The following is a 27,937-nucleotide window of genomic DNA, read 5'->3' as shown; positions in this document are numbered from 1 at the left end:
CTTTCATTCTTCATTTTTTTAGTTAACATTAAAGTGTCTCAAGTTAGATTGCATAAAAAAAACGAGAAAATTGAAAAATGAAAAACACATGATATCAAATGTATAAAAAAAAGTATTAATATAAAGATATAAATGTATATTTACAAATATTTTTCTCCAAATATGCATAAATAGTAATTGTTTACTTAGATTTATTTTTAAAAAAAATATTTTTAATTTTTTAAAAATTAAGTTCTGAAATATTTTATGAAGTTTTTGCATGTTTGTATAAGGAAACATTTTCAAAATATGAAAATTCGGAGAATGTCAATTTCTTTGGAATCAATATTTAATTATTTGTTAACCAACTTGGTTGGCGTAAATAACCGTGCACTCTTGTCCCTTAAAATATGTCGACCTGATCAGGACACCTCCTAAAAAAAATTGTTTGTTAGGTCTCTTCTTACTTTCCGACATATATGATAAAAATTTTCCATATATTGTTGCAAGGTTAGGAAAAAGAGAAACAGATTATCAACAATTCAAACTGGGAGAAATTAGTCTGTTTGGTAGCTACGCTTTGATTCCTTCAACTTCACATTCACAAGAAAAACTCACCTCTCACACTTGAATTGACAGATAACCTTTGGGAGAAGAAGATAACAATCATTACCTTTCTTTTCCACATACCACCTTTATAGCTAAATGCATGGAATTTATGCCACCAAATTATTCCATATATTAGAGCACCTACTATGGTTTTATTTTATTTTATTTTATTTTTGACTAACTTTAAACGTTGAGTTGATAAGAACTCAAGAACTAATTAAGTTATTTTGCAAGAAAAATGTTTTTGAATTATTAAAAAACAAATTACAAAATTCAAAAAACCCTAGCCTCCCTTTTCTCTCTAAAACCAAACGCCTTTCTCTGCTGCTCAACTTCGGCTTCCACCGCCGGCCTCCGGCCGGAGCTCTAATGGAGCTTTGAGCCGGCGGTTTTGGTCACCTTCTACGTTTGCTTTCGCTCCGACCATCGTCGCAGTTCAGTTCGCCTCTGACCACCGCCACAGATCTTCTTCTTCCGTTTTCTTTCCCTTTGAATAAAATAATAGTAGGTAGGTATTGGGTTTGTGTTGGTAATCTTGAACTCCCAACCCTACTTTGACTTTACCCACTTTTTATTTTCTCTATTATTGTGTTTTCCTCTCGTTACTTTCACGAGCATTTTTCCTCTCGTTACTTTCACGGGCTTTTCATTTTCATTAGCATAAATCGTTTAGTTTGGTTTCGGCAAGTGTTGATCTTATCCTGGGCGAGCAAAAAAGAATGATGACGAAGACCCAGATCTTTGATGAAGCTTTAAGCTCCTTGAAGGAACATAGCTTCCTAATTATGAAACAGTCTGCGATTCAAGTTTTCTATAGCATAGTTAGAAAAGTTGTTTCTATGACTGACTGTAAGGAATAGTTTACCATTTCATTGATCGTTGATGTAAACGTTTTATGTTATGAATTAATGGAATAGCTACGTTTTCTTAAAAAAAAAAAAAAAAAAAAAAAAAAAAAAAACAAACAAACAAATTACAAACCTAAAACTCATGTGTGAATTGAAGCATGTATAGCGCATAGCGGGCGCATGTGCATTATGAGCTCGCTATGTGTTTCAAAGTCTTCGTCAACTAGTGGTTAAATAACTTTTTTTTTTCATTTTCCAATTATATAAGTAAAAAGCTAGTCTCATCCCCGATCTTCAAATACATTGATAATTAATTTATTACTCTGTATATTTAAATAAATTTAGAAAAAGGTCAAATAAATCCCTAAACTTTATATGAGGAGTCAATTAAATCCATAAATTTTTGAAAGTTACAATTAAGCTCATTAACAATTCAACATGTTATTTTCTTACATTGAAGCCGAATAATTAATTATTAACACTTGTTCCTAACAACAATTTGGAAACCCGAGTTATGGACTAATAAACATATTATGTCAGTTCTTAACAAAAAAAAAAAAAAATTGAAATCTCTTACGGAGTATTTTATAAGATTAGTTTTGATTATTTAAATATCAACATTCCTTGTATGTACAGTTCTTATATTGTGGACCGCGGTCCCAAAACGACGTCGTTTTAGTAAGTGGGAGATGGAGCCCCGTAATTGACACTACAGTTCATTCCAAAAGATACTGCCTTACATTTGTTTTGATATTATCGAATGAAACTGTAGTTATATCAAAAAGTAACTGTAGTTGTGTTGAAAAGAAAGTGCAGTTTATATGAAAAGATATTGAATAACAGAATCACATTTGTGTTTGATATTATCGAATGAAACTGCAGTTATATCAAAATGTAACTGTAGTTGTGTTGAAATGTAACTGTAGTGTATATGAACAGATACTGAATAACAGTTTCACTTTTGTGTTTTTATATTATCGAATGAAACTGCAGTTATATCGAAATGAAACTGTAGTTATATCGAACTGTAACTGTAGTTGTGTTAAAAAGAAAGTGCAGTGTATATGAACAGATACTGAATAACGGTTTCACTTTTGAGTTTTTATATTATCGAATGAAACTGCAGTTATATCGAAATGAAACTGTAGTTATATCGAACTGTAACTGTAGTTGTGTTAAAAAGAAAGTGCAGTGTATATGAACAGATACTGAATAACGGTTTCACTTTTGAGTTTTTATATTATCGAATGAAACTGCAGTTATATCGAAATGAAACTGTAGTTATATCGAACTGTAACTGTAGTTGTGTTGAAATGTAACTGCAGTTGTGTTGAAATGTAACTGCAGTTGTGTTGAAATGTAACTGCAGTATATATGAAAAGAAAGTGCAGTATATATGAAAAGAAAGTGAGTGGCGCGAATTCATCCGTCTGTTTTCATTAATCAAAACGACGTCGTTTGTGGACCACGGTCCACAATGCATTGTGGACCACGGTCCACGATATAATTTGCGTTGTATGTACCCCATTAATTGACTGCGCCATTTCAAACTCAATGGATCACAAATTTAGACAAACTTGGTAAGGAGAAGGTTATGGTTAAATTAATAACCAAAATAATCTTGCAAAATTAAGGTTTTCAAAAATTTTTATTAGATAACAGGAAATCTATTAGTGATGGGCTAAAAATGTCACTATGAGAAAATTTGTGAGACGAAATCTGCACCCTAAATTACTAAAGAATTTAATCTACACCAAAATATAACTAAAACCAAAAGTGTCAATTTTCCTTCAAGATTGAAAATGCTAAGCTCCCGTACATCTATCCCTCACAACAAAGCCACTCCATGGACAACTCAGTTAGTCATAGGGGTGAAGTTTGGAAACAATGACCCAAGATTAAGTCTCATCAACGACAGTACAGAAGCAACCTCTCAAAGTGAGGGAACTCCTTGTGCGCAATAAGCAAAGGTCTAGCCTCTGTGTTCAGCTGAGTTACCATAATTTATATTCTCTCAGATGCTCCGTGAGGCCGGAACAGGGGGGCCTTGGGTTGGGGAAGAAACAATGGTGTGTTACAATTAATAAAAAAGCATATAGTCTGAGGTTGTATTGCTAAGATACCAAATCATTATTCTAAGCATTTTACTACACAGACCAAGTCAGAAAAGAAGAAAAACTGATGTCATTTCTCATATTTTCATCAATGGGTTTTGCAGTGCTATAAGGATAGCATTTGGCAAGTAAACATTATGGCATGATGGCACTACTACAGGCTCTGGGGTTCAGTAAAGTCAGCATAGTATAAAGATTAAAGTTGTGGCAGTTGTATGTGAAGCTTTAGCAGTCTAAACTACAACCCCTTCATACCAACTACTGAGAAAGGTAAAATTAGATGGTGGGTCTTCATTACTGGTTTAGGTAGACATATCTATATCATGACACACCTATTCAATCTCTCACTGCTTCACATCTTCTTCCTCCCTCTGCTGCTTCATTTATGTCAAAATCACTTCTTTTACTCCACTACTTTTTTTTACTCCACTACTTAAATTCATAACAAAATCAATTCTGAAAAACTACAGAAGGTTAATCCCAGCTCTGAGAATCCTTCCCTAGGTGAGAACGTGCGAACTGAAGGAATGCACCACAACTACTCCACAAATGCACCGCAACTACTCCAGCTTCTCCGTCTGTTGTGGTGCATTAATTCAGTAATTCGCATGTTCTCACCTGAGCCGGACCCTATATATATATAGAGAGAGAGAGAGGGGTCCTCCTATTTACCTAGAACAGAAACAAATTCATAATTGAAATACTGAATCCAGAATGAAAGAAATTGCCATAAAGAGATAAAATAAAGAAGTTTCCTGTTATTAGGAAAATTGAAAGAGGCAAGCAGATTGAAATCCAATAAGTCTGATTCAGCAACCAAACATCAAGAAAACATTTTTGTATGAATACATAGTAAGCACAGAAAACTAGAGTTAAACCAAAGAACAACTAAAAGGCAAGGCCAGGGGGGATCTCACTATAGTTGAATGCTGCTTCCAATGGAGTGTGAGCCATTGGGGTCGTGCTTTTCATCGGCTTCCTCTCACCGGTGTCAAGCTAAAACGTAAGAGTCCATTATCAATCCGGTTAGGGAAATAACAGGCACTCCTGTTCCTTCCCAACACAAAGTCATCCCTCCTCTCTTTTCCATGCCCATTCATCTCAACATTAGATTTCCTGGCAGCCTCAAATGGTCCATTGTTATTGCTTGCATTCCTCCAGCTCACACTGCTGTTACTTCGGAACAGCTTTCTATTAAGCCCCCCTCTCGCATCGCCATTATCCCTCCCCAGGTCTTGCCACGACTCCGAGAACGAAATCTCTGTCCCGTTTGCTCTGCTATACCTATCATCATCCTCGTCTTTGCTCCCACCCCCTCGCCCCCGGGATATAAAACCAAAAATGTTCCAAGCCCATTTCTTTGGCTTCTTTAAGTTCTTCCGCTCCCCATTCCCATTCCCATTCCCAATCCCAACCATGGAAGTATTATCCTTAAAGCTAGTCAATTCGAAAGTCTCGGAGCAATCATCCCTCAGGGAATTGGAATACGAAATCGAATCCTTCTCCCCAACCATTGCCTTTGCCCTGTGAAAGGAATCCGAAGCGGGCAACACTTTAGCATTAGAGACTGTTTTGGGCTCATCGATTTCGGCTACCACAGCTGCTGCAGCCTTCCTAATAGAGCTAGACCTATCAAGACTCTTCCTCCTCCTAGAGGAAGAATCCAAGTAGTACTCCCTAGTCTGAGCAGAACCACCAGGCACAGTCTCATCCTCATTGCTGAAATTCATCATAACAGGAGGCTCCTCAACAGGGATTTGAGTATCAGTCCGGGTAACATGCACCACTGGAGCATCCTCCACCACAGAAACCATAGGTGCCATTCTTGGAAAGCTTCTTCCAATCAAATACCCATCCCAGGAAGCCCTAGGCTCATCCAGGGAGTATCTTGGACCATCAAAGCTAATTCTCCCAACATCCAGGGAGAATCTAGGGTCTGTGTCACAAGATCTCCTCCCAAATCCGTAATCTGTCATCTCCGGTTGGATCTCTCTGTTTTGCTTTGAATTAGCCTTCTCAGCAGGCATAGCAGCTGAAGTTTTGCCATTTTCTTGCTTCTTCAGCTTCTGCTTTTTCCTCCATTTCTGCCATTTCCTACTGAAAATGCTCCCTGCAAGTCCTCCCCCCGAGGGTTTTTTCGTCTGTGAATCAAGATCTATATGATCCTTCATAGGCTTTAGTATATCTTCTCCCACAATCTCCGAAGTAACAGCGTTTTCAACTAGGGGTTCCGGTAACTCAGTAATTTCGTCAATCACATCGGCTTCATTTCTGTGCCCACTGGAGTATTGCTCGTTTCCGGGATCCTCTCTTTCTTCTTCTTCTTCGAACTCGAGAACGGGTCTACTGGTAAAAGAATCGGCAATGCCTTTGGAATGAGGGTTTTGGGAGCAGGCGGGTTCGAGAGAGAAGAGGGTATTACGGACCCTGACGTCACAGGACTTGCGCTGGGGCTCAAATGCGGCGGTAGATAAGCTCAGAGACTCGTTCTTTGAAGCGGAGAATGATTTAGTGCGGCGGAGCTCGGGGAAGAATGTGGAGGAGGGCCTGGAAGGCTTAGGAGGAGGAGGAGGAGGCGGAGCAGCTGAGGTGGAGGGTTTGGAGAAGAGAGATTTGAGAGCGGCGGCGGCGGAGGATGTAGAGTTGCGGCGAGAGGAGGAAGGGTTGTTAGAGGAGGATTGGTCTAAGGTGGTGAGGCGTTCGCAGAGACACTCAGGGCAGAAACCGGAGAACTTCTCATCTGGGTGGCGGTCGCAGCTGAAGGAGGAGCGCGGCGGCTGAGATGGAGGGAGCGGCGGCGGAGGTTGGCTTGGATCCGCAGTGGTGGGATTCATACCCGCCGGTGCTGAACTGCAATGCCCACTGTGTTCATGTTCCACTCACAATCTTCAATCTTCAATCTTCAAGCTCGAGGATGAATCTTCACGCCAAGAATTGCTGGCTTCACAAATTCTGGAGAGAATTTGTAAATTTTTGGAACAAAAACGAAAGAAAGAAAGAAAGAAGGGAATAGACTGAATGAGGGAGAGAGTGAGTAAAAGAAAGAAATATACAAACATATCAACTCAAATATGAACACTCACCCTGCATAGGGCTTGTTTGGCTCCTCCAAATTCCGACTAATAATTACATTATTCTTTTTGTGGGAGAATATTAAATATAGATTATTCCTCAAAATACATCTCATCCTTCTTTATTATCCACTTTAAATCATATCGAATACCCTAGAAAAATAAGTTGTTAAGAGAATTTATTTATTTATTTCTTAATTTTGAATAAAAATAGGTTTTATTTTATTGGGTCATACTTGTGTGAGATCGAATCCTTATCCGTAAGACAGGTCTGAGTTAGATCGAATCAATAAGAAAATTTAATATTTATACTGAAAAATGTAATAATTTTGAAAATAAAAATATAATACTTTTACACCAAAATATAAAAGTATTACATTTGCCCTACTATTACATTTTTCCTTTATAAGTATCAAAGCACTTTACTCTTAATTAATATTATATTTTTCAGTATAAGCATTACATTTTATCTTGACACGGCCCATCTCAAAAACAAGGATCCGTGAGATAGTCTCACACAAATTTTTGCATATTTTATTTGGTTGACGAGAGAATTTATTTCATGGGAAGTTTCCCTATTTATTTTAACTTTCACACTTTTTAAAAATAAAGATACAACACGAATTCTTATATTACGTTCACATATTTTATTATGGAGGAGTATTTTAATCTTTATACTAATTATTCTCAATAATGTATGTTCCACCAACCGAATAATAAAATTAATATTTCAAGTAATCTTTTAATATAAAATTTAAATTTAAATCATCCTTAATTCTTGTCTTTTTTTGTTATGAACAAAACAAGTTGTAAAAGTATGAATATAAGTTACTATAAATAAAAAAGAATGGTGATATTTTGTAAATGAAATAATAAATTTTCATTAGCTACTTATAAATATGTTATTGAGACATCCTCAAAAATAAATATGTTATTGAGACTTTTATTTATAACAGTCAGCATTTTTACAATTCAATATTATAAAATTTTTCAATACTTTATCAGGTGAGACGCTATTTAAAAAAAAAAAAGTATAGAGTAATTGTTTTTTTTTTTTGAATACTACTAACTCTATTACAATGCAGTATCTGTTCATAATTACTATTGAAGCACAAGAGTAAGTATTAACTCTATTACAATGCAGTATCTGTTCATAACTACTATTGAAGCACCACCTCCCGTATAAAAGAAAGTGTTTGATGCCACTGAACCACAAGGTCCTTGGCAAAGTAATTGTTAACTACATTAAGAATTGAGAATTCTATTTTTTTCTCTAATAAACCAATTCTCATTATTTCAATCATATTATACTAGTAAAATACTCCCAACCTCTATAATCATCACTTCCAATTAATCAATTCTGAATTAAATTTAAAAAAAAAATCATTTATTTTCATGAATTACTAGTAAATTGACTAATCCTGCCTTGAGTAATAAAGAATTAACCTATTCAAAAAAAAAAAAATGATGCATCCAGGATTGGTAATTTATAGAAATCTCTAGAGTGGTCCATTATAGTATTTGATAGAGCTAATGTCATCCGGAATCCTCCAAGTATAGTGATTTTGTCACGTTTATTAGTTCTCAACTTTCAGATTTTAACCAATCATGGTCCTTTTGAAAGGATAACTTCGTCCTAACTATACAAAATTTGAAGGATAGTTAACTTGAAAATTAAAAGACTACGGGTGATTAACTCAAAAGTTTAGAACAAAATGTGAAAAAATCACTATATCCGAAGGAATGAAGGATCACAGATGATATTACCTATATTTGGTACATTTGATTATAGATGGTGATAATAGTACTAAAACCCACCACAAGAAATAACTTATTACCAAATTTCACTCTAAACTTCATGAATAGCCATTTTGCTTGCACTGTTTTTTTTTTAGGTGGGTTTGTTATATAAATTCACATGCTAAAACTTTTTTTTTTTTATAAATATTTCCAAAATGCTCTTTCAAATAACTATTCTTACAAGTTAATCCATGTTGAGCATATATATTATATAAACATAGATGTGCAATCTAATTATTAGCTTAGATTTTTAATTGAAGTCGAACACATGCTTCAATTTGATATTAAAGTCAATCTCATATCAAAGGTCATAAGTTCGAACTGTGATCTAATTATCAAATGTCATGAGTTCGAACCTCCGTAATTCAACTATCAATTTAAATTTTTAGTTGAAATGAATCATATATTTCAGTTATCCATAATACTATGGAAGTTTCACACAAACACACTGTTGATTTCAATATTAGTTTAAATACACATTGATTTTCAAAGATTCCCATAGGACTAGGAGGATATTAAAATAAATAAATAAACAAATAAATAAATAAATAAAAAGCAAAAGATGCCACGCATGCTTCACCATCTTTACATCTCATTTCGTTTTCTTTGCTTTTCCTTTTGTTGGCTTTAATTTTTCTTTGTTTCTTTTTGGTCTTTTATTTGTAATGTATTGTTGTCTCTCTTTTTCTATAACTTACAGCCTTATTTGAGGGGTATAGATACGTGACGAATGCATACCATTTTAGTTTTCCAAACGCTGTGCTATTGCAGCCTTTGTTTAATTTTGATGAAAACTCAAATCTGAAAATTATTTGAGGGGTTGTCTTATGACTCCAAAATATGTCCCCTCTTGGGATTCGTTAAAGAAAATGACATAATCTTTGGAGAATACAAATACAAACTCCATACCATTTTATGTGTCTAATTCGATTAACGAGGGTTAATTGAAGTTATTTTTAATTTAATTTTTTATAATATTAAGTTTAATATTAATGTTCAAAATTTATATATTTAGAAACTACATTAAAAGTACTATTAAACACATAAAAATATAAATAAAAAATAATAAAGAAAATAAACAAAGAAGAAAAAGTTGATTGAGCAATGAATAGTAATTAAGACAGATAAAATGGGATAGAGTTAGTATTTGTTGTGGAAGAACCAAGTAAATGGAGAATAATTCACATATATAACGATTATTACTTAGTGTACATAGTTGGATAGTGATTACATCTTTTACCGTTATTACAAAAATTATTCTCTCTAACCTATCTAACCTGTCATGTTTACTATTCACCAGTCAAACTAACTCTTTCTTATTTGTTTATTTTCTTTAATATTTTTAAATTTAATTTTTGTGTGTTTAATGTTACTTTTAATGTTGTTTCTAAATATATGAATTTTGTATACTAATATTAAATTTAATATTATAAAAATATTGAATTAAAAATAACTTCGGTCAAACCTCGTTAGCTGAATAATACACCTAAAATGGGGTGGAGTGGTAGCTTTTATTATTCATGTAAAAAAAGAATGAAGGGTTGAGATTAAAGGAGTACATGCAGCATAAAAAATGAATAATATATTTTAGATTTTTCCACATTTATTTTGTAAATAAATAAATAAATACATACCTATATATACACATTTATATAGTGTTTTGAGGGCTTCTTTTTATTCTTTTTAGCACTTAAAAGAAAACTCGTTTAAAAAAATTAGTACAGTAAGAATTGTAAGACTAAAAAGAATTGTAATACATATCGAAGCAAGCTAACAAGTCACATCCTTTTTATTCTTACTTTTTTTTAAAAATCTTTGGACTTATATGATCTTCTCGAAGTAATACAATGAAAGATAAAATATGAGAAAATTGTAGGCCAATGTTTCCCATTCAATACATCAATCAGCCCCTAAAGTCACTCTTTTTTAACTCACTTTTTCTTTTTGTTTTACCAACTAGTGTAAAGTGTACTCCATCGTCAACATTATATAACATTGAAAATAATCATACATGTGATCTCATTTTTTACTCAATACTATTATACTAACCCGTCATATTATTTATAAAGGTTTAGATGAGATCAGATAACGTGAATTTCTTCTAACTTAACAGAGGTCTAGGATTCACCGTTAAGCTTCTACATGATATGAATCAAGACATGAGGTAATAGCTAGTTTTATTTTTAGCCTGAAAGTATTGAATATAAATAATTAGATACAGAAAATTAAAGCATGCATATACATATGAGTGTGGGTGTGAGTAAATAAGCTTTGAAATTTGTCTCTCTGGCTTTAATTTTCCTCTTTTTTGTATTCTCTAGGGTTTGTCTTTCTATGCGTTTGGATGATCAGATATCTCAAATCTCAATCTGAAAGCATAGATATGCTACCTTAGTGGGTGTTAAAGATTTCAGACAAAAATTCCATACCCTGTTTGACGTGGGGCCCTATTACAATCCACTTATAACAAATTAAATTCACTATAATACTTGCATTGTGTACTATATATACTAGGAATTATTTTTCTGTTCAGTATATCATGGTACAAAATTTTTAACAAATATTTAGAATGGAATATTATGATAACATTTATATTCAAATGTATTGTTTAGCACTATAGGAACTTCATAACCAAAAATAAAAATAAATAAATAAATGAATAACCCTTGCATATATATATATATATATATATATATATATATATATATATATATATATATATATATATATATATATAGGAAGGGGTTCAGGTGAGATAGAAGCCCCAGGTGATAAGTGAGATAGAATCTCAGTCGTAGATCTAAACAAAATTCTCTACCTACGAACTTCAATAATGTGCACTGGAAGAAGGAAAATGTGCACGCAAAAAATGCGCATTGAAGACACAAAGATGTCAAACAATTATTGAAAAATTAAATTTAATATAGGATCATCATCACAAATCATAAACGACCAAAATAATAAACCAAAAAACAATATTCAACTCAAATTAGTAATTAGTGATCAAGATTAATTGATCTTTTAAAAAAGTTTGTCATCTACAATTAAAAAAAAAAGCTCTGAAAGGCACAACAATGTGCACTGTGTGACATAAAAATGTGCACTGGATGAAGGAACAATGTGCACTATATGGCACAACAATGTGCTCTGGTAGAAGGAACAATGTGCACTGGAAGAAGGAATAATGTGCACTGTATGGCATCACAATGTGCACTGGAAGAAAGGAAAATGTGCACAATATGGCATAACAATGTGCACTGGAAGAAGGAACAATGTGCACTGTATGGCATAACAATGTGCACTAGAAGATGGGAAAATGTGCACTATATGACATAAAAATGTGCACTGGAAGAAGGAAAAATGTGCACTGGAAGAAGGAAAAATGTGCACTGGAAAGCAAAAAAAAAAAAAAAAAACTTACACAAAATTACAATGTCACCGTGTTTTTTTTTTTTTTAAATCTCCAATTTGGACCATTGATTTGGACTCAATCTACGGATGCAATTTCATCCTATTTCTCACCTAAGGCAATTGTTTCACAGGATCCTTTATATATATACTAAATGTATTACATGAAGATGAGCTCATGTGCGAAGGTGCGAATAAATTTGAGTCATTGATCTGTCCAGATCAACGGCTCTAAAAAAATTTACGCTTCTAATCTATTGGCTTTGCATTCTGTTCAAATCCTGGAAGGCACAACAATGTGCATTGGAAGACACAAAATTCTACCCCAGAAGGCACAAAATGTTCATTCATCTTCACATGATTATTAAACCCATTTCTTTAACTCGTCACTTTCCTTCCCTCTTTCATGGGACTTAGCAACGTGTTTGTTGAACTTGTTAAACAAGCCTGTTAACAATGTGCACAGGAAGGCCCAACAATGTGCACTACAAGACACAACAATGTGCACTAAAAGATAACAATGTGCACTACAAGGCACAACAATGTGCACTCAAAGAGAGAAACTGTGCTCTCAAAGAGACCAAAGTATGCACTCAAAGAAGGAAAAATGTGCACTAGAAGAAGGAAAATAATGCACTCAAAGACAAAAGAATATGAACTTACACAAAATTACCAATCCTTTTTTAGGTCGTGTAATAGGGAGGTGTAAGCCTCGAAAGCCTTTAACACTTTGGTAAGACGAGCGACCCTTAAACAAAAAAAGGGTTTTTGGGCCTTTTTTATTTTTGCATTTCATTCTCTAGTCAACCTACTTCAAACAAAAATGAGAAAAAAAGGGTCCGGTCAATAGTATAGCTCTTTCTCCATAGTTTCCTTTCGAAGGAGAGGCTTTTGCATTCCTAATTCAATAGGGTCGAATGACTTTGTTTTCCCCAACTTGGCGAATCGCATCCCCGCACAACAACATTGTTTGTTTGTGTGTCCCTTACCATTCTCACTCAGTGTTTCAATGGCTCGGAAGGTAATCTATGAAATGAAGCTTATTGCCACGCCGACCATCAAATATGAGATTGGGCCCCTTCTTAAAGATTTGATGTAATGACACACACCAAAACAATAAGGTTATAGTACGCGATGTGTTCCATTTGTACGAATCGTGAACATACCATGCACGGCCGAACGTAAAGCTACTAAGAGCAGGTAAACTAGGTCGGGCGCAGCTTCGAGATCCGAAAAGTTGAGTCTCGATCAGTTTAGTGCACCAACCACGTGGAGTGATTGGCACTCAAAGACCAGGTGAATGATAGCCCACCCCACCCAAGAACACTTATGTCATAGGGAAACTCATGGCTGGAAACAATCCTTATGGTTTATTTTAATATCCTTCTAGGTTGGTTAGTGAGCCTAGTGATATGAGACTATCTAGCTTGGCTCAGAGAGCACTTATTGAGCTAAAGATTATTATTTTGTGTTGCTAAATGTATGTTACAGCCTAAATGTTGAACTATTGACCTTACTTGTTCAGATGGGTGTTCACCCCAAAGTGTTTCTTGACCGCATACATACATCTATAAGTAACTTAGTGCAACATGGCAAATTTAATAGAGATGAATCAACAAAGAAAAGAAAAACGGTTTAACAACATTCAAATGTTTATTTGAGAGATTGTCCTCGAGCTGAAGAGTATCCACATGAGTTTGTTGAGGTGTTTACACAGACCTGCGGTCCTCTTTTATATTTTGTCTATAGTTTGGATTGCTCCACTGAAGTAGAACGAAAAGAATAAATCGGAAAAAAAAATGGAGGGGGGAGTATCCTTATTTATGAGAATTGAATTCTTTTAAGCCTTCGCAAACGTGCACTAGTAAGTGGTAAGCTACAGTGGGAAATAATGTTATATACATTAATCAAACCAATTCTTCTTCTTTTTTACCCCACAAACCGCAATCCACTTATATGAAATCTACTTCATATTCTTAATTGAAATTGAAGTAAAGTATATAATTTGATAAATATCGTATATAAGGAAAAGACTACATCCATATCAAAAATGAAATTCAAGCTCTGATAGTCGATTGAGTAATTTGTGCCCAATAGAGCTTAGCCAAGAGTAGACCAAAATGGTCCCGCAAAGCCGGTATCCTTGTGATTAAGATCATTGATTATCTTGATTTCTTGAAAGATTGGGTTATTGTTCAATGTGCTCAAAGTCAATATTCAATTTTCATTGTATTTTGACAGTCCGGGAGGCTTAACTAAAGAACAACAAAGAAACTCTTTCTAAATAAGATATTTGTTTGTGATAATCTGTAAGAGTCCCAATTAGCCGTTGTTTGTTGGATTTTGCTAATCAAATAGAAGTAAAGGCGTAATGTAGGTGCTACACCGATATTTAATAGCATAACATACATAATGGCCAATAATCCCTAGGTTTCGTTGCTAAGCTCCCGCCTTTGTGGATAGGTTTCGTTACTAAGCTCCTGCCTCTGTGGATCTAGTAGGGGCTTACGTCCCATCCTGAACAGATGAGATATTTGAAGTATTTTCCCGCGTTAGCGGGAGGATGCTAGTGGTCAAAGATCTTAGAGTTTTAAATTGACACACTATAAACCAAAATTTTAATGTTTTTAAGTGATCCTCCATCTTTTTATTGTTGGAGACATGGATTAGTCTTCAAGAATTGGTTAATCACATCGAGCGACTCTATATCCATTATCATACTAAACAAACCAAATGTCTTCGCAAGCAAAAGAAGAGTTGCCGATATTTCTATCTCCCAATTTCTAGGGTATCTATCTATACTGAATAATCATACTCGATCTTGAACTGATCCCTCGGGACAGACGAAGAACGATTGTATATAATAAAAAAAAGTGTATAAAGAATCTCTGTTCCTTTGTTCTCTTTCGACGTTCGCCAATCGGAGAGGAAAGCCGATTAAGTTGGAATCTAAATTGAAAGTGGAATACCTGGATAGAATTTATTAGGAGCATGAGAAACCCTTAGCGCACAAGATAGCAATGACAGGAGATTGATTAAAGAACCTGGCCGAAGTTAGTCTTCTGTTAAATTTCGTGCTTGGAAAGATTTATTTTTGCCATATGTATTTCTTTTCTCTATCTCTTTTTAGCAAAGTAGGTTCAAGTGAAACTTTTGGCTTGTTGCATATTACTAGGCTCAAGGACGGTAGTTGTAACACCCGTACTTGGCTGTACCGAACAGCCGGAGTAGTTACCGCCACACCTAGACTAAACCCAATCACATACAGATAGGATTCATTCTAGATGCACAGGCTAAAGATAATGAAACTGTACTATATCATCATGACCAACATAACTTGATATATATTTTCATAGCATCAACAAAAGAGTAGCTAAACTAGCTACTAACATGTACCAAAGTTTAGTTACAGCCCACCATGAGAGTTTGAGCTAGACCCGACCTCACTAGCCATCTTAGCACTAGCATGGCTACAAAAGATATATACACAAAAAGGCCAGACTTGACTTCCCACCCTANAGATATATACACAAAAAGGCCAGACTTGACTTCCCACCCTAGACACTATCTAGTCTAACGAGTGGTACACCGGGCCAGTATAGGTGCCCCAAACGAGGTGCCACTCACCCTCGAACCAGGTGATGTGGTCTAGAAAGTTGCAAGTATTGATGTACATCATCCACTCGTCATGATACTCCGGGGGACTCGGGTTCCACGGGTAGGGATAGCGAACGACAAACTCGAGGGGATCACTCTCGGGTAAAACCTCTGTGGGATAAAACCCATAGCTAGCCTGGATGACGTCCAGAGGAAACAACGGATCAACAAGGGCAGGTGACCAAACAGGTACCGTTGGTGAGACAGAAGTGGGAACTGGGTCGGGAGTACAAGTCAGCGCTGGAGGGTCTGGAGCATAGCCGGGGGTGAACGGGTCACCATCAGACAGATACTGTACGTAGTCATCGTAATCTAAGACGGGGAACTCAAACTCCGATGGATCGGAGTCCGCGGGGCTGCACGAGCCCACACTAGATTCCATCTGACAAAGGACACAATGAAGTGTAGTTAGCACGATGGCTAAGTAAGGAAATCCATTGTCACTCAAAAGTAAACAAAGGTTTCAAAAAAAGAAACATAATACTCAGAAAACTGTAAGCTTTACCCATAAGTTGCAATCTACCTGCAATCAGATTATCAACAAAAGAAAGTATAGCATAGTATATGAGTGACATCAGCATATAATACTTTCATGTCCGAGAATTCCATCATTTAATTCAAAATAGTGAGTTCCACAACACACACACTTACTGTTCAGAACTCATGACATTTTATTCTGCGACCTGGTTACGGAGTAACTAGGTTTTCATAGCTAGTAAAATTTACTTAGTTTCCCCCTGGATAAGTGTAAGGCATACTTGGAATATTCTCAAGAACCTCGGGCCGCGGCACTCATGCCTCCCGTGAGGTCAAACATCTCAATAACTTCCGGGCCACGGCTCACAGGCCTCCAGTAAAGTCAAACATCTCAATAACTTCCGGGCCACGACTCACAGGCCTCCCGTAAAGTCAAACATCTCAATAACTTCCGGGCCACGGCTCACAAGCCTCCCGTAAAGTCAAACATCTCAATAACTTCCGGGCCACGGCTCACAAGCCTCCCGTAAAGTCAAACATCTCAATAACTTCCGGGCCACGGCTCACAAGCCTCCCGTAAAGTCAAACATCTCAACAACATTATCCAGAAACTAAGGTTTTCAAAACATTCTTTCCTTTCCTTGAGTTTAATTAGTATTAACACATGATGACTCAAAACGATCATTCTTATCTAAATATGTTTCCAAAATGCACATATTTGTCAATGACTTTTCACCATGAAATTCCAAGTGACAAGGGTCACACCTGTTTCTTAAAAACACAAATTTTCTCCAAATTAATGAACGTAATTTACAAAATAATATTTGAACTTTCAGAAAAGAATTGACTCGGTTGCCTGTAGGCCTTCCAAACATCATCACATTCAGGAGCAAAAACATCTGGAGAAGGTTCGGTCGAAAACGGAACCGCGTCGCGCAGACTCGCGGATGTCCGCAGCGTCGGACGCGTGCGTCCGGGCCGCGTCCGCTCGTTCGGCAGTGAAGCCGAAATTCTGGGCACCCATGGACACGCAGCGGACGCGCGTCCGTGGTCGCGTCCGGCCTTTCGATCGTGACGCCGAAACTCTGGGCGCCAATGGACGCGCGTCCAAGGCCGCGTCCATCCGATTCTGCCAACTTCGGGCAGCAAAAACTGGGTTGTAACGCCCCGATTTTTCCACTATTTTCACAAGTATAAGCCTATAAGAACATAAACACAACATATACATGCATAACTTAACTATGAACATGCATACAAAATTATCAAACATTAAAGTGTAGTTTCTTTGAGCCAACTTGTAGATCCATAACTTAACACATAACTTTCACATAAAATTCCTAGTCACATAATTTACTAGCATTTGTTCACCTTCAAGTGACTAAACCAACTTAAGGGATTCCTTACCTCCCAAGTAAATTTTTAAGACCGTAGAAAGATGGTGATCTTCTCCTCCAAACTTTTCACCGAAGATCCTAAACAAAAATCACCATGATAACAATATTTTCATGAACCCTTAGTTTAAACTTAAGTTCTAGGAAGGATTCTAGTCATATTAACCGAACAAAACCAAAGTTTTTACCTATTATGGAGCACTTGTGTTGAAGAAAAAGCTATGGAGTTCTTGGATCACAATGTAGAAGAATGAAATTTTCTTCCTCTTCTTTTCCCTTCTATTTTCGAAAATGAGAGAGAGAGAAAGAGTGAGTGATGGGAAAGATGGCTTGAAGCTTAAGTTAACAAGTATGATCATCCCATACTTCTTATGACAAAACACTATTTAATCACCATGTGGTAATAAGGGTGACACTTGTCAAAATTCCATGGTAGATCTTGAAGAGTAGGGATTATTTTGCCAGTTTGGGATCAAATCAGATAAAGGTTCGGAGGGTTATAACTTAATTCGGGAAAATTCTAACACCAAAATTATTCTAAAAATAATCCCGTCATTAACCACTAAAATCGGAAATTTTTCGGTATCTCGCGAAATACAGGTACGAAGGTCCGTAACAATTTCACTCTTACAGTCCGTTTAAATTTCTCTTGAACTAAATAGGAAGTTCAGGCTTAATCATATCGTACTTAATAATCCACTTTCTAGGGAAATTCGAACTGTATATACATCCTTAAAAATTTTCGGTTCGTGACCGGTACGTAGATCGCAGCTTATTAATAACTAGTCTAAAAAAAAATTTCTTTTGAAGTACCGAGAGATCTTCTCATAAATGTCATAGCCTAAAAAAAAAATATTTTCGAACCCTAACTTTGCCGGAATAACTGAGGGGTTACAGTAGTCAACCCCTTCCCATGTAGTCGTTAGCCCATTATTGACATATCCGATTAGATATTTATAATCTGGAGTAGAAGGATTCTAACCTTTACATGCTGGTACCAAAAACCGATGCCTTACCACTTGGCTATACTCCTTAAGCCTATTTTGGACGGTAGGAACGGGGAACCCTTGAACCTTGAAGCAGGGCTCGAAGAGTAAGCCGAGTCTTGCAAGGACGCAAGGATTTAGCATGTAAGTAGCAAGGTTCTCCCTTTAGGGCTAACTACAACAAGCTCGCGACTTTCCCTTTAGGGCTAACTACAACAAGCTGTAGATTTGTATTCAAATGATGACACACCTTAAAAGAAGGACACTCGGGACTAATCTGAGCCATATAATTTCGGGGCATGGATAGCTGCAATTAGATAGATAAAATAGATTATTTAAATAGTGATTTAATTTAAAGGGTATCACAATAAATTTATACGTGAATTAATTATGCATGGTAGTCGGTAGGAAAATAATGCATGATTTTAGGGAGAAATATTTATGATAGTCTAGGATTCTTCCAACCATATCCCACGATCCACCATCAACAAATCAATAACAAAAAAAATTCAGCAAATCAATAACCAAGGACTACAATCAATCAAAATGCTTAAGAGAGTACATTAGCTCAGAGACGACAAGCTCTCTCAACAACATCCACGGCTGCCTCGAGCTCTTTGTAGTATTTCGCTTTCTGCTCCGAAAATGGAATTATGAAAAATTAAGCTTGGAGAACTGTGAAACCCTAGAATTCCAATTGAAGATTAGAAACTGACGGTGAAGCAGCCCAACGAGGAGGTTGATTGAACAAGCGACATGGATGAGTGAATGCCTTAAATTGTATATTCAGAGGTGTGTGCACTGACGCTATGATATGTGTGCAATAGTCTAGTTACTAGTTGGTTTTGGGTGACAGTTGTGTGCACTAACTTGGTGGTATGTGTTCACTTGTCCGGTTGTCGTGTGATCCTGAGTGCTAGGTGTGTGCACTGATTTGGTGATGTGTTTGCACTCGACTGGTTGTAGTGTGGTCTTGAGTGCCATGTGTGTTCATTGATATGGTGGTGTGTATGCACTCGACTGGTTGAGCACTCGTCTGACTGCAGTGTGGTTTGAGTGCCAGGTGTGTGCACTGATTTGGTGGTATGTGTCCACTCGTTTGATTGCCGTGTGGTCTTGAGTGCCAGTGCATACGATATTGCATAAAAGTGCACACGATATATATATATATATATATATGAATTATTACATTATATTTTTTAATAAGTTTGAGAAAGGTGAAAATTGAATTAAAATGTTTTATATAGAGATACATACTAATACTATTGTATAATAAATTTTTTGACAAAAATATCAACACCCAAACTAAATGAGCAAATGATAAACAATGAATATAGAATGTAAATGATCGAATGTATATATCATCAATAATATAAAAATCCAAGAGTGTAAATTGAATTATATTACTTCTTATCTTAATCACTCATAGCTTATGTTGCATACTTTGATGTTCTTCATAACGAGATCTACATTATGTTATTAGCTTATTTTATAGGTGCAAATTAAATTGTGATACTACAATTTGATCATAATTAATCGGCGAAATTTATATTTTTTTCCCCGTTGATATCTCTCTTTAAAAAAATTATATTATGTTATTAGTTTATTTGTAGGTGCAATTTAAGCAAAATTAACAAGATCTGTGACATGTAATTGTTCATTTTTTTTTTCTTCTCTATATTAAAAAAACTCTCGTAAAAACATAAATGTTAAAGTAAGGAGTGTACATATTCAAGGTATTCAATTTAAACGTTTTAAAGATTTTTAAACGTCAGGTGATATTTTATTTATAAATTTTTATTTTATATATATATATATATATATATATATATATATATATATATATATATATATATATATATATATATATAAAATAATTAGTGCAAACTTTTGTTTGGATTGGATTTGCAATCTGAATGTGGAGAAATATAATGAGGAGGAGAGATGAAGCGCACGCGAGCAGCAGAGTTGCCACTAATTTCGCCCCAGCACATTATTTCAAATAATGGTGTTCCATAATTCCACATGCATAATTATTGCGCAAACTTAATTATTCTTATTATTTTGTCCTACTTATCCTCAGCTAAAAACAGAGGCCATACACTAGCTTAAGAATTAATTACATTTTTTATCCTAGATTTATAGGTGATAATCTACTTTTAGTCTTTTTTTATTAGAATATCCACTTTTGGTCCTAGTGTTATTGTGACATGACCAATTTTGGTCTCTAAATAACAAAATCGTTGAAATATCGTTAAATACAAAGACATTTCAATTTCTTTTATACAAAGTATGTTGAACCGCTATATTTTTTTATATTTATTTTTTTGAAAACATTCATAATTGAAGACCGAAATGTCATTGTATTTAACAATATTTAAACTGATTTGTTGATAAATGACCAAAATTGGTCGCTGAACTTTATGAGTTAGAATAATGTACATTATTTGTTAGAATAATGAAGAGTTAATACCACAAATGGTCCTCTGACTATTGGAGTAGTACTCATTTTAGTCCTCGACTTTCAATTCGACCACAAATGGTCCTCTGACTTTCATTTTTGATCACAAATAGTCTTCCTTTAAAATTTCTGTTAAATAGGTGTTAAATCTAGGGGTATTATCGTCAAATTGATATATATATATATATTGGTCATAAAATAAAAATGTTTAGAATTTTTCACCAACAAGCATAATTGAAACAATTAACAAATAAAAAGACAATACACCTTATTCTCGTAATTATGCGTACAAAATAAAGATTTAATATTAGAGCTATCTGTTTTAATTTAACCAACAAATTAAAATGGAAATTTTTTTTTTTCAAAAACCTTGTTTCCATCATTTTCATGGTTGTTCATACATGGCCGGTTAATAATTTTCACTCTTCATTAATCGATCAAACATTTTGTTTGGGACATAACGGAAGGCCACCACCATTGAATTAATATAATTAATCAAGTACAAATTGCGAACATTAATCATGGATTTTTATTTAATTTATTTATTTATGTAATTTGTCATGTCCATTTTGCTTTTATATTTATTAACTTAATGTTTATTAATGTTTGAAATTAATTATGTTGTTATATAATTCTAAAAAGAAGTAATCATAATAATATTAATCAATTTGACGATATTACCCCTAGATTTAACACCTATTTAGCAGAAATTTTAACAGCGGACTATTTGTGGTAAAAAATGAAAGTCAGATGACCATTTGTGGTCGAATTGAAAGTCGATGACTAAAAGGAGTACTACCCCAATAGTCAGAGGAGCATTTGTAGTATTAACTCAATAATGAAACTTCTAGTGTAAGATAATGTACATTATGTGTTAGAATAATGTACTTTATGTGTTAGAATAATGTACATTATGAGTTTGAATAATAAAACTTCTAGAGTAAGATAATGTATATTATGTGTTAGAATAATGTACTTCATGTGTTAGAATAATGTACATATGAGTTATAAAAATATATGTTGCAGCGGATCGCGTGAAAAAAATTGCGCGAAACGACATTATTTTTTAACCGTGGTCCACATCTATATAGTTATGTGGACCACGGCCCAAACAATAACTATTGGAGCTATTGGGCTTGAGGCTTGAGGCTTGGGCTTAAATTAATAGTTGACCGAAAACAAAGACCACTACATTGATTGGGGTTAAGGTAGTGGGCTGACACATTTTATTAACTAAACTAACCTAATAATAATAATAAAACAATCAAAACTAATTATTAAAATAAATAAGAGTATATACATAATTAATTAAAATTGAAATGAATTATAACAAAAAAATCAAAACTAATTATATTAAAATAAATGTCAATGACCTTGTGGTCTAGTGGCATCCGTTTGCACTCGCATATGAAAGGGGTGGATTCGAGGCTCAGTCGAGGCGTTGCTATCTCTTTGTGCTTCAATAGGTTGAGAAAGAAGTTTATGAACAGATACTACATTGTACCAGAGTCAGTAGCAATCAAAAAAAATTTATTAAAATAAATAAGAGTATGTACATAATTAATTAAAATTGCAAATGAATTATAACAAAAAAAAATTGTATAAATTAACAATAAAAATAATATTCACCAATACTTTAACAAAACAATAAAAATAGCCTCGTGTAAAATAATTGTCAGAATTCAGAAGCAAAGAATGAAATGGGAGCCACGAATCATTTACGGAGTTGCAGGTTACAACTACTCAAAACAAACAAAGCCCAACCACTGTCCAGTATTTGGTTGTCGGGACTACCAAAGTTTACAGACTTAAATTAGCCCAAGCATCACTCCGCAGTATTCCAATCACATTCGACAAATCTTCATCTTTGGTTTAAATGACTGTGTTTGCTATGTTTGCAGTAAGTTGGATTAGAATTGTTTCCTTACCCAAGGATGACGACAAATTCAAGGACCAATGGACTAAGAAAATAACATAAATATATAAAAATATTTAGAGTGACTTTAGTAGCTTCCTATCAATTAAATTCTTATGAAAATATTTTCTAAGAATGTATTTGATGGGAATAATTTTGCAAGGAAATTTAATCAACATATTTGGTATTACCATAAAAACATAAGAAACAAATTACCTTGAAAATTGATTAAGATAAAAAAAAAAAATCTTTGAAATTTTTTAAATCTCTATGTTGATGATGATGGTTCCTGTTGTCAAGCATGTACCCGATAATTTTTTAAATCTCTATGTCAAGCATGTACTGGATATCAGACTGAATCTTATTTCTACAGGAAAGCTTGATGATGATGGTTTCTTTTGTTTTTTTGGTGATGGACATTGGCCACTAAAGGCTCACTGATTGTTGCACGAGGTTTCAAGTCTTCTAACTTGTACTCTTTGTAAAATTCTATTTCTAGTGGTTCAGTTAATATGTCAACAAAAAAATGTGCATGAGAATTGTGGCATAAATAACTTGGCCACATGATTGTGAAAAGGATTGATTACCTTGCCAAGAAGAGTAAGCTTTCTGGGATAAAAGAAGTTAGATTGGACAGTTGTTCACTACTTGGCTGAAAAACAGAGAAGAGTTTCTTTCATGAGCCATCCCCCTCCAAAGAAGTCAAAACCACTTGAGTTGATGCATTCATATGTGTGTGGACCAATGACTATTAGGTCACTTGAGCATTGTTGTTCTATCGACGGGATGACGATATCTTCCACATAATTGAAAGGGAGAGATTTTTTTGGGTTGGACTTCCCTCCTATGTGGTAAATAGCCTAGTTTAAACCAAGCTATTTTGTATCCACTATATATTTGTTGAGCATCCAATCATATTGAACCCTAATCCTATCTATAATCCTATCCTATCCTATCTATAATAAAGCAAAATCCTGGCCACAAAATTTTCCCTCCAAAGTGTGAAAGCAAAATGAATCAGAGGTGTGTTCACATTTATTGCAACAAACAAAGCAATCAAATTTTGTTTACTATCTCATTAATTACATTGAAATTTAAATATCTTGAAATTTGAAAAGTTATTTGAATATCAGATTTTTTGTTTACAATCTCATTCAAGTTGCCTCTTCGTATACATAAACCATAATTACAAGACAATAAATCAAGACAATAAATTTAAATTTGAAATGACTTATACAATCTTCAAGACTAACATTAAATATACATAAGCTTCTATAATACTTAGACAACACTATAAATAAGCCCTCACAATTTGCAAGATAGCTACCACTCAGAGTTCATCATCAGAAAAAATGGCTCGATGTAGAAGAACCATTCGTGTATATTTGCAGCGATGGTGGTGGAGGAGAAGGCGGAAGACGGTCGAATGTCAAGGTATTTCATTATGTTCTTATATTTCAATTGAGTTATTTTTAATATGTATATATATTTATATAAATTGTGCAGAGGTTTGTATGTTTAAAATAAAAAAGTAGGACAAATACAAATTCATACACCAACTTGATATAAATTATAGATTCAACGGAAAACTTTTTATTTAATCATAATGTTTCCATTCTTTAATCATAATAAATTGTAAAAAACCTCTGTCTAAACTTTTTCCAGAACACAAGTCCTGTAGTTTGAAGAAACTAACAACTTCAGAATAAAGAGGAAACTAGAGTGAACTGCTCATATATTCAATGCAAATTCCAGATTAATCACATAGGAAAATTAATACAGTTCTGAAATATAATTATAAGGGGAGTGAAGATAGAAAATAAAAATGGAGATTACCTAAATGCAAAATGTTTGATTTCAAGAACCATCGAAAAAGGGTATTTTATCCCTGGTAAGAAAGAATTGATTGTCCTACAATTGGGTGAGCAGGGAAGCTGACTTCGAGACTTTGAGGTGGAGAGACGGAGTAGCCGATGGCGGAGAGTGAGCTCGAGAAGGCGATGGCGGAGAGCGATTTGGAGAAGCCGATGGCAGAGATTCAGAGGAGATCCGGAGAAGGAAGAAAACGGAGAGATCAAGATGGAGATGAAAATTGCCCTGTGGAAAATGAAGAAGGCGAATCGTTTTGAGCGTTTATACTTAGGCTTAGGGACAGCTATTCGGGGGCTGGTCTTTAATATCAGGTTTGGTTGGGTTTAGAAATATTTTTGGGCCTAAAACAATGTGTAAATTATGTATATGTTTTGCGTTGAATCAGAATATGAAATGTAAATAGGTAAGTGCGTATATAATTTGTGTGTATAATGACCTTAATTAATATTTGAGAGAGTTGCTTCTTGGGCATAGGTGTAAAAAATTCAACTTATTTATAGTGATAAATAAATTAAAATTAAAATAATTTATAAACATATTGAAATCAATTTGTGTTAATTTATATACCTAAATCTACTAAGATTAATTTCCAAATAAAAGGATTAAAAAATATTTTTTAAATTCAGTTCGCAAGTTAAATACAATTTGTAAATTCTTTTTTATTAAATTATTATTATTGCATACAATTGTACAATAAGTTTAACAATTTTTATCCTGTGCATCACACGTGTACTATACTAAGTTATGCAATAAATTAAATTTTAATATAAAATTATAATAGAAATCTCATTTGTTATAACTAATAAATAATACTATATTCATTTCATATAATTTTTATAATATATTATTATAATAATAATATAATACATATTTTTACAATAATTTACCCGTGCATCGCACAGGACAATTACTAGTTATAATTATAATTATAATTATTATTATTATATAATTTAGAAATGTGTCATAATCTTTTTGCCTAATTGTAAAAGGGAAACCAGTCTTCCTTTTTGGCTACGGAAACAATTTTCCTTATTTTGATTCTTTCATCCAAATTTTGTGTGTGTGTGTTACGGCAGTAGGACACTGGTATGCAAAACTGTGTATTCTTCATCCTTTACATTATTTTGTTCGGTAGAGAAGAAAAAAAGTTGGATTTGCCAGGTTCTTGGGTGGTTTCTTCATCAAATACTTTTAGGAGGTCAACTTATTTGTTCCAGGCATCTTTTTGGGTATTCTCGTAATATTTTTATTCTTTTCACCTTGTAGTGGTGGTTGAATATTTTAAGTACGAGTTAGTATTCATTTTTAGGCTTGTGGAACAGTATAGAAGTCTTTGGCCTAGAGTTGTTGTATTTGATGATTTTTGGATGTTTGACTCGTGTGGTAGCCTGAAACTTTGTACCCAAGATTTGTTATCGTGGAAACTTTTGTTGGTGGTGGTCTGTGGTTTTTCCCTGTAGTTTTGGGGTTTTTTCCACGTAAATCGTGTGTCTCTTGTATTGACATTTATTTTTTGGGCTATTGTGTTATCTTGTATTTGTGCACCGTGTTGGGTTTGTGATTTTCATTATCACAAGTAATTGAGATTTTTTCCAACAAGTTGTTATATACAAACATTAAAAAGAAAAATATAGCGAATAATTGAAAGTTTAATAAATCACTAATAAATTAATAAATCCCATGCCAAAAAATTACAATCTCGAACAAAAATATTCAAAATTCAAAGCAATACTTATACAAAAAAAGTGTTGAGAGTGACAAATTTCTTTGATAAATAATGTTGTTATCCTTCGTAATGGTGGGAGAGAAAAAAATTACTATATTTTAAGTTTTTAATTTGGCGTCATAAAGGATAAATGTTTAATTGAATAAATTTATAGATTCTCAGTCATCTATGAAAAAGAATCCTACATTCTCTGGTGGGATTATCATGGAATTATATTGCCATTGATCCGAACATTCCTAAGTCAAAGATTGCACCACACGTCTGATTAATTTTCTCACCTTTTAAATTCTAGAGAGTAAGGAAAGTTTGAACTTTCCCGACTACCAAACTAAACTAGTGAGCTAAGCCCATGCGGGCAAAAAAGAGGCAATTTATATTGTGGACCAGGGCCCACAGTGCATTGTGGACTCTGGTCTAATATATAGAATTTGACTTCATAAAGTACAGAATTCATGTTCATAATGCACATAATTATATAGCTGAAGACACATAATACACAGAATTCATGTTCATAATGCACATAATTATATAGCTGAAGACACATAATACACAGAATTCATGTTCATTATATCGTGTTTATGTGTATCTGTATTATGAACGTGAATTCTGTACCTTATGAAGTTAAATTATGTGTATTGAAACAGGATCTACAATGCATTGTGGACCCTGGTCAACGATATAACGATTGCAGAAAAGATGGTTGGGGAAGAATAATGTTTTTTTCCTACTAAATTTTCTTTAAAATATTTTCCTCAACATGTGGCATTTGAGCTCTTTCCATTTATTAGGTACTCATAAATTGGCTAACCCCACAAACCCAGACGAGTTAAAAAATAAATTTAGGTGGTGTTTGGTTGGAGTTTTTTTACCATACTCTACGATCTGATACTCATTACGATGTTTGTTTGCTTACTTTTGTTGTTCTACTATTGGATTCAAATCCTTTAGTAATTTTAAAACTTGTTACTCTACTCTTCCCTTACTTTTGTACAATAGAATAAAAAATGTGAAAGAAAAAATATAAAAAGGTCATTGTATGTCCACCCATTAAATATTAAACTTTAATCTATATATATGTGTGTGTGTGTGTGTGTGTGTGTGTGTGTGTATGTGTGTATATAGACACACACACACATATGTATATGTACGTATTATATATTTTTATTTTTTAATTAATTATTTGTTTATTTTGAATCTAATTCCTATTTACTATCACATTTTTGTTGAATAATGACCTAAATCGATGCCCATCATTTCAGATGGAGTGCATCATTGCCCCTGGTTTTGGACCTCAACCCTTACTCAGGAAGAACATGGAAGACAAGCCCAAGGCACTAAGGCACCTGCTCAGCAGCCTCAAGTGACTCCTGAAGTTCCTGCAAAAAAGAGGAAGGAGATTGAGTCTAGATCTAAAGTTTGGGATCACTTTGAAAAGATTCTAGATTCTGAGGGTAAAGTGATTAAAGGCAGGTGCCTTTACTGTACCAAAGTGTTTGCCTGTGAATCTAAAAAACATAGCACATCATCATTGAGAAATCTTTTGCTGGGCTGCCTTAAAAATCCCCATTCAAAGGATACAAGACAGTCCTTACTCACATTCAATATTGTTTCCACTTCTAGAAT

General features: G+C 34.2%; 1 protein-coding gene and 1 long non-coding RNA gene across 2 annotated transcripts; one reads left to right on the top strand and one right to left on the bottom strand.

Annotated features, from left to right (window-relative positions):
* Positions 1 to 4,288: 4,288 nt before the first annotated feature.
* On the bottom strand, positions 4,289 to 6,568 carry LOC115998095 (protein OCTOPUS-like). Its single transcript, XM_031237568.1, has one exon. The coding sequence runs from the start codon at positions 6,382 to 6,384 to the stop codon at positions 4,519 to 4,521; it is 1,866 nt and encodes a 621-aa protein (XP_031093428.1). The 5' UTR covers positions 6,385 to 6,568; the 3' UTR covers positions 4,289 to 4,518.
* Positions 6,569 to 23,924: 17,356 nt separating this feature from the next.
* LOC115998493 lies at positions 23,925 to 25,059 on the top strand. The gene is made up of 2 exons (XR_004093903.1): positions 23,925 to 24,150; positions 24,646 to 25,059. It is a non-coding gene; the product is annotated as an uncharacterized LOC115998493 (long non-coding RNA).
* The last annotated feature ends 2,878 nt before the right edge of the window (positions 25,060 to 27,937 follow it).

The sequence above is a fragment of the Ipomoea triloba genome, chromosome 12 (assembly GCF_003576645.1).
Source record: "Ipomoea triloba cultivar NCNSP0323 chromosome 12, ASM357664v1".
In the NCBI taxonomy this organism is placed as follows: domain Eukaryota; kingdom Viridiplantae; phylum Streptophyta; class Magnoliopsida; order Solanales; family Convolvulaceae; genus Ipomoea; species Ipomoea triloba.
The sequence above is the reverse complement of the archived record's forward strand: the minus strand, read 5'-3'. Positions and strand labels throughout refer to the sequence as shown.